Source organism: Cornus florida, unplaced genomic scaffold (genome assembly GCF_030987335.1).
Source record: "Cornus florida cultivar Cherokee Brave unplaced genomic scaffold, ASM3098733v1 CherokeeBrave_3.0.0_Hap2_Chr02, whole genome shotgun sequence".
Classification (NCBI taxonomy): Eukaryota; Viridiplantae; Streptophyta; class Magnoliopsida; order Cornales; family Cornaceae; genus Cornus; species Cornus florida.
The window spans coordinates 18,916,766-18,930,000 of record NW_026775572.1 but is presented as its reverse complement, the minus strand read 5'-3'; the positions used below and the strand labels follow the sequence as shown (position 1 = coordinate 18,930,000).

The window sequence follows — 13,235 nt, the reverse complement described above, 5'->3', positions numbered from 1 at the left end:
AGATTTTTTTGGAGTAAGAAGTTGACTTAAAAGATAATCTTAAAGTCTGGCAATGCATTCAAAGGATACAAATTGCGCGTAAATGCATGTAAATGTGTGTAAGCATACATTAAATATTTATGTTAGCGTATATATATGCATATAAACAAATTTGTCATCTGTGTGTTTAGACTCCAGAGTCTAGACACATATATTTACCATGCATGAATTAGTGCACATATACTCGTGAAGAAACTTTGTGAAACAGCTCTGTTTGTTTGAGCATGAAATAATTTTTGAAAAATAATTTTTATTTTTTATTTGGTATTTAGTTGTCGTAAAATATTTATGAAGAAAAAAAAAATTAAAATTTAATAAAAATAACTTATTCGTCAATTTTCGGCAAACTATTTTACATGCCCCACCTGATACACTTGATCTCAACTTCTACTTAAACCTTTTTTAAAAATCGGAAAAAAAAAAAAAAATTTATCTGAAAAAAAAAAAAAAAAAAATTCCGAGGAAATCTTTTTTGGCCGAACAAATGGAGTGTTGATTATACGATTCCATCAAGTACTGAATGCATGCTGTTTTAATATGATAAAATCATCATAGAAGTTATGGTAGCCCAACGAGCATAAATTATTTGGAAAAATCTGAAGTGACCCAATTAATGATTTCTTGTATTCTTGATTCTATGCCTGGCGTACCTGCAGTTTTAATGTGGCAAACAACTAGAATAAAAGGCACCCTTAATTTTGTGAACAAATATAAACACTCATTTGAAAAAAAGGAAAAAAAAAATTCCTTTTTTTGGTAAATCTTATTTCAAAAATTCATTTGCAACATATTTTAATGTGGTCAAAATTAATTATACAAAGTAATAATAAGAGATTTGCTTGTTATAATTAAGTTAGCATTGCATCGCAAGAAGAACATTCATGTGGAATCACACTGTCTGCTGCAATAGACAATAAATTTCATCTAGATAAAATTGTTACTTAAATGATACTAATTGTATAAAAGCTCTTGTTGAAGAGTGAGTTTGTTTATATATTTTGAAGTCAAAATGAATGGTAAAATTAAATACATACAAAAAATTTATTGGTTAATAATTGAATAACCAATCAATGGTAAAAATAAATAAAGAAAAAGTTATTAGTAAACTATTTAATAGCCTTGGAACATTGGCGGAGGTGGGGAAGAGTATTGCGAGCCCATGTTTGGTGGGAGAATAAAGTCCTCGTGTTTTGGCGATGGTGAAGGTGGGACAGAAGATGGTTTAGAAGGAGTTGAAACTGGTGTAGAAGGTGGTGGTGGTTGATGCGATTGTGCCGGTGGTGGGCCAGGATATGGCTTAGGAGGAGCTGAAATTGGTGTGGAACTTGGAGTTGGGACTAGAGATGGCTTAGTGGGATTAGGAGGAGCCAAAACTTGTGTCAAAACTGGAGTTGGGGCTGGAGATTGCTTAGTGGGTTTAGGAGGAGCTGAAACTGGTGTCAAAACTGGAGTTGTGGCTGGAGATGGCTTAATTGGTTTAGGTGGAGCAGAAGTTGGTGTCAAAACTGGAGCTGGGGTTGGAGATAGCTTAGAAGGTTTTTGCGGAGGAGAAACCGGTGCTTGAACTGGAGCTGGAACAGGAGATGGCTTAGGAGGTTTTTGAGGTGGATAAATTGGTGTTCGAACTGGAGATGGGATTGGAGATGGTTTTGGAGGAGGTGAAACTGGTGTTTGAGTCGGAGCCGGAACTGGAGATGACTTAGGAGGTTTCTGAGGAGTAGAAATTGGTGTTTGAGTTGGAGTCGGGACTAGAGACGATTTAGGGGGAGTTGAAATTGGTGTATGAGTCGGAGCCGGGACTGGAGATGGCTTAGGAGGTTTCTGAGGTGGGAAACTTAGTTTTATAGTTGGAGTCGAGGCTGGAGATCGTTTAGGAGGAGTAGAAACTGGTGTTAAAGTTGGAGTTGCTAATGGAGATGCCTTAGGAGGTTTCTGAGGGGCTTGAATTGGTGTTCGTGCCGGAGCAGGGCCTGGAGAAGCTTTGATAGGTTTGGGTGGAGCCGAGACTAGCATTCGAGTCGGAGATGTTCCTGGAGATTCTTTGATAGATTTAGGTGGAGCCGAAACTGGCGTTTGAGTTGGAGATGGTCTTGGAGTTGCTTTGCTAGGTTTAGGAGGAGCCGAAATTGGCGTTCGCATTGGAGAAGGGCTTGGAGATGTTTTTCCAGGTTTAGGTGGAGCCGAATCTAGCGTTTGAGTTGGAGATGGTCCTGGAGATGCTTTGCTAGGTTTAGGAGGAGCTGAAACTGGCGTTCGAATTGGAGATGGGCCTGGAGATGTTTTTCCAGGTTTAGGTGGAGCCGAAACTAGTGTTTGAGTTGGAGTTGGGCCTGGAGATACTTTGCTAGGTTTAGGAGGACTCGAAACTAGTGTGTGACTTGGTGGATTAGAAGTGGGAGAAGGAGTATAAGTATAAGTCTTTGATGGTGTTGGAGGAGGTGATGCTTGTGTTGATGGGGTTGGTGAAGTTGATGTTGGTGGTTTTGATGTGGGAGGTGGAATATAACCTGTTGATGGTGTTGGAGGATATGATGTTTGGAATGAAGGGGTTGGCGGAGTTGATGTTGGTGGCTTTGATGTGGGAGGTGGAGTGTAACTCATTGATGGTGTCGGAGGAGGTGATGCTTGGGATGAAGGGGTTGGTGGAGTTGATGTTGGTGGTTTTGATGTGCGAGGTGGAGTATAACTCGTTGATGGTGCTAGAGGAGGTGAAGCTTGGGATGAAGGGGTTGGCGGAATTGACGTGGGAGGTGGATTATAACTTGTTGATGGTGTTGGAGGTGGTGATTTTTGGGTTGAACGGGTCGGCGGAGTTGATGTTGGAGGCTTGGATGTGGGAGGTGGAGAATAAGTGTGATATTCTTGAGGAGGAGGTGATGCTTGTTGTGAAGGACTTAGCGGAGTTGAAGTTGGTGGCTTGGAAGTGGGAGGTGGAATATAAATTGTTTCTTCTTTTGGTGGAGGTGATACTTTGGTTGAAGGGCTTGGTGGTGTTGAATTGGAAGGTGGAGGAGGTGAGGCTTGGGATGAAGGAGTTGGTGGAGTTGATGATGGTGGCTTGGATGTGGGAGGTGGATTATAACTCGTTGATGGTGTCGGAGGAGGTGATGCTTGGGATAATGGGGTTGGTGGAGTTAATGATGATGGTGCCGGAGGAGGTGACGCTTGGGATCTTGGGGTTGGTGGAGTTGATGATGATGGTGTTGGTGGAGGTAATGTTTGGGATGTAGGGGTTGGTGGAGTTGATGTGGGAGGTGGATTATAACTATTTGATGGTGTTGGCGGAGGTGATGCTTCAGAAGTAGGGGTTGGTGGAGTTGATGTTGATGGTGTCGGAGGAGGTGTTGCTTTTGATGTAGGGGATGGTGGAGTTGAAGTTGGTGGCTTGGATGTTGGTGGTGGAGTGTAACTTGTTGATTGAGTTGGAGGAGGTGATGCTTGGGATGTTGGGTTTGGTGGAATAGATGTTGACGGTGCCGGAGGAAGTGATTCTTCGGATGTAGGGGTTGGTGGAGTTGATGTTGGTGGCTTAGATATGGGAGGTGGGTTATAACTTGTTGATGGTGTTGGAGGAGGTGATGTTTTGGTTGTAGGGGTTGGCGGAGTTGATGTTGGGGGTTTAGATGTGTGTGGTGGAGTATAACTCTTTGATGGTGTCGGAGGAGGTGATGTTTGGAATGTAGGGGTCGGTGGAGTTGATGTTGATGGTGTCGGAGGAGGTGATGATTGTGAGGTAGGCGTTGGTGGAGTTGATGTTGGTGGCTTGGATGTGGGAGGTGGAGTATTGCTCATTGATGGTGTCGGAGGAGGTGTTGCTGTGGATCTTAGGGTCGGTGGAGTTGATGATGATGGTGTAGGAGGAGGTGATGCTTGGGATGTTGGGGTTGGCGGAGTTGATGTAGGGGGTGGATTATAACTATTTGATGGAATCGGAGGACGTGATGGTTCGGAAGTAGGGGTTGGTGGAGTTGATGTTGATGGTGTCGAAGGAGGTGATGTTTTTGATGTAGGGGATGGTGGAGTTGATGTTGGTGGCTTGAATGTTGGTGGTGGAGTGTAACTTGTTGATGGTGTCGGAGGAGGTGATGATTGGGTGGTAGGTGTTGGTGGAGTTGATGTTGGTGGGTTTGATGTCGGGGGAGGTAGTGATTGGGATGAAGGGGTTGGCGGAGTTGATGTTGGTGGGTTGGATGTGGGGGGTGGTGTATAACTCTTTGATGGTGTCGGAGGTGACGATGCTTTTCCACACTTCCATTCACAGAGACTAGGGATTGCAGTTGTGAAGCTATTGTTAGTCAAGAGCAAGACATCATATTTCTTGTCAAAGAGTTTTGTTGGAATTAACCCTTCGAAATTATTGTATCTGATGTCAATGTGTACAAGGGAATTCAACTCCAAAAGTACAGCTGGGAATGAACCGTTGAACTGGTTATTGCTCAGATCAAGCTCTTCCAAATGTTGAAGTTTTGAGAAACTATTCGGGATGATTCCACAAAAACGATTAGAATTGATTGTGAATGTAGTGAGATCTGTCAAAAGGCCGAGCTCAAGTGGAAGGTATCCAGCTATGTCACCATGACTAAGATAAATACCCGAAACAACAGTCAATTTGGGATCATCTATTGCTAGTTTGCAGACTATACCATTGTAGGCACACACATTCTCACCAACCCAATTGCCAGTTAGGTTATGCGGGTCTGAAGAAATTGCTTTTTTCCATGCTTGTAGAGCAATATAGGCTTTCTTGAGCCTTGGATTTGCAAAATTCAGTTTAGGGTCAATGTCGTATCCGACCCCATCGGAAAGATCATTGTTCTGAGAAAGATTCGTAAGTTGCCGATGAGCAATATAGGATGCCTCAGCATTACTTAAGGCCAAAGAAAAGGATGAGAAAGAAGAGAATAGAAGGGTGAAGATAAGAAAGTAGCCTGAGACCTTCATGTTTTGATGGTTTGCTTTACCAAACCAAACCACCCCCTTGGATTTTTCCAAGGATTATTGCAATGATATATGCGTCCACCGGAGGGTCTTATATGGAGGTGGAGGGAGGGAGGTTTGTGAGGCTATTATTCGCAGCCTCCATTTTTGGCCCCTGAATTCGTGGTGGTTTTTTAACAATTGGCCCAATTTGAAAGCTTCTGTAGTTTCGCTGACATATTTAGATTTGGTTACTGCTAATTTTTTAATTTCACTTGCCAGAATTACATTGGTTGAGCATTCTAAACAATGACAATGACCAAGTCTCCTTTAACCAACTGGGTTGTCCTTTTCAATTCAACTAATCCCTGTTTTTACATGAATTCGCTTTTGCTTTCAGATTCTAATATTTTTAATTTAATTTTACATGTTTATGCAGTTTCTTTTTATTTGCCACATCGTGGAAAACCAAGACTTTCTGAAAATTTACCTTGGTAATACTCGGTGACAATATAATTTAATTGAGTCTTAAAATTGTCAATTAAAACTTATGATACCGTTTGTAATAGTCTAATTCACCATGTATGATATTGTCTGATTTGGACTCAAGACTGTACGGTTTTGTTATTCAATTTTATCCCAAAAAGTCCCATACCTTTTGGAGACGACACTAACACACATATAAATACTTCAACTTCACCTAGGCAATGTGGGATTTTGCATTCGTAACCTTCGAGCATGGTAGTTTTCAGTGTTTCACATCCGCCTACAGTCACTCACCCACGGCGTCGCCACAATCATCCGGGACCCAACATCGTCCTCTTTGACCACCCTTCTGACTGGGCCTAGGCTTACTAAACTGTCATGCCCCAAGTTAAGGTGATGGTACTCTTGACCTTTTCTCAACAAGTGTCTGACTTGTGATAGCAATCATCATTTATCACAATAAAACTAATAATAACACTTGCAAGCTGAAGTTTTCAAACAATAAAAATTTATAACTACACCTTCTTGTTATCGTGATGAATTTTTTTAAAATAAAATTGTTGACAGACATACTAAATGGGCACTAATGTTATGTTTGGTTGAAGGGAAGGATGGAAGAAGGGAAGGATAAAAAAAAAGAAAAGAAAAGTTTTCCTTGTTTAGTTTGAAGGAAGGAAAGAGAGGGAGGTAGCTCGTCTTTCATGGAAGAAAGAAAAATTACCATACAAAAATGTAATACTAGTTTTAATTTTTAATTACTTACAAAATCACTTGTTAATCAAACTGATTTCTCGTAGGTAAAAACTCTCATTACCTTCCTTTCAACCAAAAAAGAAAAAGAAAAAAATGCCATCCCATCTATCCTATTCCTTCCATTCAGTCAAACAAAAAGTGAAAAGTGGGGGAGATACAAGTGAAACTACCCTAAAATAAAATATAATGTCATGTAAACAATACATATAATAAAAAGAGTGTATTTGTTCACAAAAAGTGATACTTTTATGCACAGAAGTTGTACTTATACACACAAAAGTGGTACACGAAAATAGTAAGGGTAGTTTGGTCTAATAAATAGTATTTTTTTTTTTAATGTTCACGTTAACAATTTGGTCAATTTCTTGTTTTGGAAAAATCGCTACTTTTATTCAATGAAATGGTAAATGATAAGTACATCATTCATAAGACTTTTGCACCCGGTCAGAAAGTTTGGCTATTCAATTATGTTCTGTGACTTTTTCCTAGCAAACTCTGTTCACGGTGGGATGATCCATTCCTTGTCACATCTGTCTTTCCTCATGGTGCTATGGTGGTCAATATTTCATTCAATTGGGACGGGGAAGAGCAGCAGAATTGGAATTAGAGGGGCTTGGATTGTAGGAAGGAGGACGGTAATAACAGTCCAAACCTCCAAGAATGTGTAATAATCCCAAAAAAATAATCCACTAGGCCAGAGAGGACCGAGCAGTGGCATACTTTTTAAAGTCAAGAAAAAGCAATCATTTGTAACTCCTTTTTCTTTTTTCTAAACACTGGAGCAGTGGCATGCAGTACCAGTCCTCAAACTCCATAGCATCTAGATGTAAAGCGAAGGCTTGAAGGTGTACAAGTAGTAGAGAAAATTTAGGCCAGAGCACGCTCATAGCAGTGTTTGAAAAATAAAACTATCGCTATTCAGACTATCAAAATCCCAATCCTCTGTCCAGTTTGTTTGTTTGTTTATTTTTTTTAATTTTTTATTTAAATAGTTGAATTTGCATGAAGCCAACACCTCTCCATCACTCTTATCAGTCTTTTCATTCTATTTCGAACAGTTCATTTACCAGAAAATGGGCATTTTTTTGTTAAATAAGTATTAAACACAAAAGAGAATTACAAGATTGAAATGGGCATACCCCAGTGAGAGCAACAGAACCTAGAAGGCACAAGCCAAGGAACAAAACCAACCAGAGTTGGCTGAAACAGCTCAAAAGGAGAACAGAAAAGTGGCGACAACAGAACCGAAACAGAGGTAAAAGCCCAGCTTCTTAGAAAGAAGAAACAATAAGCTGTACATTTAACCAGTATTTCAATTTCGAGAAGAAATGTACGAAGAAGCTTATGGGTGGAGGAAAAACAAAGCAACAACCTTTTATTGTCTTGGGAAGAATTTTTTTTTTAAGAGAAGGAAGTGGGGTTAGTTCAGACGAAAGATAGGATTTGAGGAGAGGAATGGTTGAGTGAGAGATGGTTAGTTTAGAGAGAGAACAATTTTCCTTGCTGAGAGAAGACTGTTATGGTAAAATGTGGGTCTGACTTTGATATTAATGGGCCTGATGTTTCGCAATTCGACTAAAAAATTTAAACTATTAGGTGGAATTAACACGCAATGTATATATACTCATTCAATTCCTCATCAAGATTCGATGTGGGACAAGTACCTCTTGTAACATATCTCATCTACTTCTCTCTAAAAATGGAAAGGGTTGTGTAGACATTGTGCATTTGGTCCTCACCTATATCCTCAAAAGATCTTATACATCTTAAATATTTTGGCATTTATTGTGAATATTATTGCATATTATATTAAAATCATCCTACATTTTACTCAATCAAGAAACTTTGTGAGACGACATCTAGACTGCTCGTTTGTTTCAATGTAAAATATTTTATATTCAAACAAACGGAGCCCTAATGTAGAATATATTTTCAGGAAATCATTTTGGTCTGAACAAATGGAGTGTTGTTTATACGGTTTCATCAAGTACCCAATGCATATTGTTTTAATATGAAAAAATCATCTTAGAAGTTGTGGTAGCCCAACGAGCATAAATTGTTTGGTAAAATCTGAAGTGACAATTAATGATTTCTTGTATTCTTAATTCTATGCCTAGTGTACCTGCAGTTTTAATGTGGCAAACAACTATAATAAAAGGCACTGTTAATTTTGTGAACAAATAAACACTCATTTGAAAAAAAGGAAAAAAAAAAAAAACTCTTTTTCTTTTGGTATATCTTATTTCAAATATCAATTTGCAACATATTTTAATGTGGTCAAAATTAATTATGAAAAATAATAATGAGAGATTTGCTTGTTATAATTAAGTTAGCATTGTATCGCACGAAGAACGTTCGCGTGGAATCACATTGTCTGCTGCAATAGACAATAAATTTCATCTAGATAAAATAGTTACTTAAATGACACCAATTGTATAAAAGCTCTTGTTGAAGCGTGAGTTTGTTCATATATTTTGAAGTCAAAATGAATGGTAAAATTAAATACATAAAAAAATTTATTGGTTAATAATTGAATAACCAATCAATGGTAAAAATTAAAAAAGGAAAAAGTTACTAGTAAACTATTTAATAGCCTTGGAACATTGGCGGAGGTGGGGAAGAGTATTGCGAGCCCATGTTTGGTGGGAGAATGAAGTCCTCGTGTCTTGGCGGTGGTGAAGGAACATCATGAGTAGGAGGAGGAGTTAATGACCGTGCGGGTGTTGGTGTTGGTGGATGCGATTGAACCGTTGGTGGGACAGGAGATGGTTTAGGAGGAGTTGAAACTGGTGTAGAAGGCGGTGGTGGTTGATACGATTTCGTCGGTGGTGGGACAGGAGATGGCTTAGGAGGAGCTAAAATTGGTGTGGAAGTTGGAGTTGGGACTGGAGATGGCTTAGTGGGTTTAGTAGGAGCCGAAACTGGTGTCAAAATTGGAGTTGTAGCTGGAGATGGCTTAGTTGGTTTAGGTGGAGCAGAAGCTGGTGTCAAAACTGGAGCTGGGGTTGGAGATGGCTTAGAAGGTTTCTGTGGAGGAGAAACCGGTATTTGAATTGGAGCTGGGGTTGGAGATGGCTTAGGAGGTTTATGTGGAGGAGAAACTGGTGTTCGAACCGGAGTTGGGACTGGAGATGGTTTTGGAGGAGGTGAAACTGGTGTTTGAGTCGGAACAGGAACTGGAGATGACTTAGGAGGTTTTTGAGGAGGCGAAATTGGTGTTCGAGTTGGAGTCGGCATTGGAGATGATTTAGGGGGAGCTAAAATTGGTGTATGAGTTGGAGCCTGAACTGGAGATGGCTTAGGTGGTTTTTGAGGTGGGAAACTTAGTTTTGTAGTTGGAGCTGGGGCTGGAGATCGTTTAGGAGGAGTAGAAACTGGTGTTAAAGTTGGAGTTGGTAATGGAGATGCCTTAGGAGGTTTCTGAGGGGCTTGAATTGGTGCTCTTGTCGGAGCTGGGCCTAGAGAAGCTTTGACAGGTTTGGGTGGAGCCGAGATTGGCGTTCGAGTCGGAGATGTTCCGGGAGATTCTTTGACAGATTTAGGTGGAGCCAAAACTGGCGTTTGAGTTGGAGATGGTCCTGGAGATGCTTTGCTAGGTTTAGGTGGAGTCAAAATTGGCGTTTGAATTGGAGATGGGCTTGGAGATGTTTTTCCAGGTTTAGGAGGAGCCAAAACTAGCGTTTGAGTTGGAGATGGTCCTGGAGATGCTTTGCTAGGTTTAGGAGGAGCCGAAACTGGAGTTCGAATTGGAGATGGGCCCAGAGTTGTTTTTCCAGGTTTAGGTGGAGCCGAAATTAGTGTTTGAGTTGGAGCTGGGCTTGGAGATGCTTTGCTAGGTTTAGGGGGAGCTGAAATTGGTGTTTGGGTAGGTGATGGGCCTGGAGATGCCTTGTTAGGTTTAGGAGGACTCGAAACTATTGTGTGACTTGGTGGGTTAGAAGTGGGAGAAGGAGTATAAGTCTTTGAAGGAGTCGGAGGAGCTGATGCTTGTGTTAATGGGGTTGGTGGAGTTGATTTTGGTGGTTTTGATGTGGGAGGTGGAATATAATCCTTTGATGGTGTCGGAGGATATGATGTTTGGAATGAAGGTGTTGGCGGAGTTGATGTTGGTGGCTTTGATGTGGGAGGTGGACTGTAAGTCGTTGATGGTGTCGGAGGAGGTGATACTTGGGATGAAGGGGTTGGTGGAGTTGATGTTGGTGGTTTTGATGTGTGAGGTGGAGTATAACTCATTGATGGTGCTGGAGGAGGTGATGCTTGGGATGAAGGGGTTGGCGGAATTGAAATGGAAGGTGGATTATAACCCGTTGATGGTGTTGGAGGAGGTGATTTTTGGATTGAAGGGGCCGGCGGAGTTGATGTTGGGGGCTTGGATATGGGAGGTGGAGAATAAGTGTCATATTCTTGAGGAGGAGGTGATGCTTGTTGTGAAGGACTTAGCGGAGTTGAAGTTGGTGGCTTGGAAGTGGGAGGTGGAATATAAGTTGTTTCTTCTTTTGGTGGAGGTGATACGTTGGTTGAAGGGCTTGGTGGTGTTGAATTGGAAGGTGGAGGAGGTGAGGCTTGGGATGAAGGAGTTGGTGGAGTTGATGATGGTGGCTTGAATGTGGGAGGTGGATTATAACTCGTTGATGGTGTCGGAGGAGGTGATGCTTGGGATAATGGGGTTGGTGGAGTTGATGATGATGGTGCCGGAGGAGGTGACGCTTGGGATCTTGGGGTTGGTGGAGTTGATGATGATGGTGTTGGAGGAGGTAATGTTTGGGATGTAGGGGTTAGTGGAGTTGATGTGGGAGGTGGATTATAACTATTTGATGGTGTTGGCGGAGGTGATGCTTCAGAAGTAGGGGTTGGTGGAGTTGATGTTGATGGTGTCGGAGGAGGTGTTGCTTTTGATGTAGGGGATGGTGGAGTTGAAGTTGGTGGCTTGGATGTTGGTGGTGGAGTGTAACTTGTTGATTGAGTTGGAGGAGGTGATGCTTGGGATGTTGGGTTTGGTGGAGTAGATGTTGGGTTTGGTGGAGTAGATGTTGACGGTGCCGGAGGAAGTGATTCTTCGGATGTAGGGGTTGGTGGAGTTGATGTTGGTGGCTTAGATGTGGGAGGTGGGTTATAACTTGTTGATGGTGTTGGAGGAGGTGATGTTTTGGTTGTAGGGGTTGGCGGAGTTGATGTTGGGGGTTTAGATGTGGGTGGTGGAGTATAACTCTTTGCTGGTGTCGGAGGAGGTGATGTTTGGAATGTAGGGGTTGGTGGAGTTGATGTTGATGGTGTCGGAGGAGGTGATGATTGTGAGGTAGGCGTTGGTGGAGTTGATGTTGGTGGCTTGGATGTGGGAGGTGGAGTATTGCTCATTGATGGTGTCGGAGGAGGTGTTGCTGTGGATCTTGGGGTCGGTGGAGTTGATGATGATGGTGTAGGAGGAGGTGATGCTTGGGATGTTGGGGTTGGCGGAGTTGATGTAGGGGGTGGATTATAACTATTTGATGGAATCGGAGGAGGTGATGCTTCGGAAGTAGGGGTTGGTGGAGTTGATGTTGATGGTGTCGAAGGAGGTGATGTTTTTGATGTAGGGGATGGTGGAGTTGATGTTGGTGGCTTGAATGTTGGTGGTGGAGTGTAACTTGTTGATGATGTCGGAGGAGGTGATGATTGGGTGGTAGGTGTTGGTGGAGTTGATGTTGGTGGGTTTGATGTCGGGGGAGGTAGTGATTGGGATGAAGGGGTTGGCGGAGTTGATGTTGGTGGGTTGGATGTGGGGGGTGGTGTATAACTCTTTGATGGTGTCGGAGGTGACGATGCTTTTCCACACTTCCATTCACAGAGACTAGGGATTGCAGTTGTGAAGCTATTGTTAGTCAAGAGCAAGACATCATATTTCTTGTCAAAGAGTTTTGTTGGAATTAACCCTTCGAAATTATTGTATCTGATGTCAATGTGTACAAGGGAATTCAACTCCAAAAGTACAGCTGGGAATGAACCGTTGAACTGGTTATTGCTCAGATCAAGCTCTTCCAAATGTTGAAGTTTTGAGAAACTATTCGGGATGATTCCACAAAAACGATTAGAATTGATTGTGAAAGTAGTGAGATCTGTCAAAAGGCCGAGCTCAAGTGGAAGGTATCCAGCTATGTCACCATGACTAAGATAAATACCCGAAACAACAGTCAATTTGGGATCATCTATTGCTGGTTTGCAGACTATACCATTGTAGGCACACACATTCTCACCAACCCAATTGCCAGTTAGGTTATGCGGGTCTGAAGAAATTGCTTTTTTCCATGCTTGTAGAGCAATATAGGCTTTCTTGAGCCTTGGATTTGCAAAATTCAGTTTAGGGTCAATGTCGTATCCGACCCCATCGGAAAGATCATTGTTCTGAGAAAGATTCGTAAGTTGCCGATGAGCAATATAGGATGCCTCAGCATTACTTAAGGCCAAAGAAAAGGATGAGAAAGAAGAGAATAGAAGGGTGAAGATAAGAAAGTAGCCTGAGACCTTCATGTTTTGATGGTTTGCTTTACCAAACCACCACCTTGGATATGTCCAAGGATTATTGCAATAATATATGCGTCCATCGGAGGTCTTATATGGAGGTGGAGGGAGGGAGGTTTGTGAGGCTATTGTTCGCAGCCTCCATTTTTGGCCCCTGAATTCATGGTGGTTTTTGAAGGATATTATAGTTTCACGGACATATTAAGAGATGGATACTGCTATTTTTTAATTTCATTTGCCACAATTGTATTGGTTGAGCATTCTACAACATGACAATGACCAAGTCTCCTTTTACCAACTCTGGTTGTCCTTTTCAAGCTAACTAGTCCCTGTTTTTGCTTGAATTCACTTTTGCTTTCACATTCTAATTTCATTGCTTAGCTGAATATTTTTTATTTTTTGGTAACTTGAAGTATGTAAAATAAAATAAAAAATACAAAATTGACTTTCTGGACACAATATATATATATATATATATATATTTTAACACCACATCATGCAACCTTATGGTTTTGTATGAGAATTAATCGGAATATGTATGTATT

At 41.4% G+C, this 13,235-nt stretch overlaps 4 protein-coding genes across 4 annotated transcripts; 1 reads left to right on the top strand and 3 right to left on the bottom strand.

Annotated features, from left to right (window-relative positions):
- Window positions 1-1,149: 1,149 nt before the first annotated feature.
- On the bottom strand, window positions 1,150-4,980 carry LOC132295751 (proline-rich extensin-like protein EPR1). The gene has a single exon (XM_059794041.1). The coding sequence runs from the start codon at window positions 4,978-4,980 to the stop codon at window positions 1,150-1,152; it is 3,831 nt and encodes a 1,276-aa protein (XP_059650024.1).
- A 3,801-nt stretch (window positions 4,981-8,781) lies between these two features.
- LOC132295750 (proline-rich extensin-like protein EPR1) lies at window positions 8,782-11,169 on the bottom strand. The gene has a single exon (XM_059794040.1). The coding sequence runs from the start codon at window positions 10,426-10,428 to the stop codon at window positions 8,782-8,784; it is 1,647 nt and encodes a 548-aa protein (XP_059650023.1). The 5' UTR covers window positions 10,429-11,169.
- A 235-nt stretch (window positions 11,170-11,404) lies between these two features.
- On the top strand, window positions 11,405-11,809 carry LOC132295748 (glycine-rich cell wall structural protein 1-like; the record flags this gene model as incomplete). Its single annotated transcript, XM_059794039.1, has 1 exon — window positions 11,405-11,809. A coding segment is annotated over one exon (270 nt), but the record flags the coding sequence as incomplete, so codon positions are not given.
- Window positions 11,675-12,699, bottom strand: LOC132295747 (pollen-specific leucine-rich repeat extensin-like protein 4). Its single transcript, XM_059794038.1, has 2 exons — window positions 12,104-12,699; window positions 11,675-11,996 (listed from the first exon to the last, which is right to left on the bottom strand). Exons 1-2 carry the CDS (start codon window positions 12,697-12,699, stop codon window positions 11,675-11,677), a joined length of 918 nt encoding a protein of 305 aa, XP_059650021.1.
- Window positions 12,700-13,235: the final 536 nt, after the last annotated feature.

What these genes read in the sequence shown, in the direction of transcription:
- LOC132295747 (XM_059794038.1), bottom strand. Translation starts at nt 12,699, where the DNA reads ATGAAGGTCTCAGGCTACTTTCTTATCTTCACCCTTCTATTCTCTTCT. An exon ending in AGATACAATAATTTCGAAGG is followed by an intron (nt 11,997 to 12,103) that starts GTTAATTCCAAC and finishes AGTGTGGAAAAG; the next exon opens with CATCGTCACCTCCGACACCA.
- LOC132295750 (XM_059794040.1), bottom strand. Translation starts at nt 10,428, where the DNA reads ATGAGTTATACTCCACCTCACACATCAAAACCACCAACATCAACTCCA.
- LOC132295751 (XM_059794041.1), bottom strand. Translation starts at nt 4,980, where the DNA reads ATGAAGGTCTCAGGCTACTTTCTTATCTTCACCCTTCTATTCTCTTCT.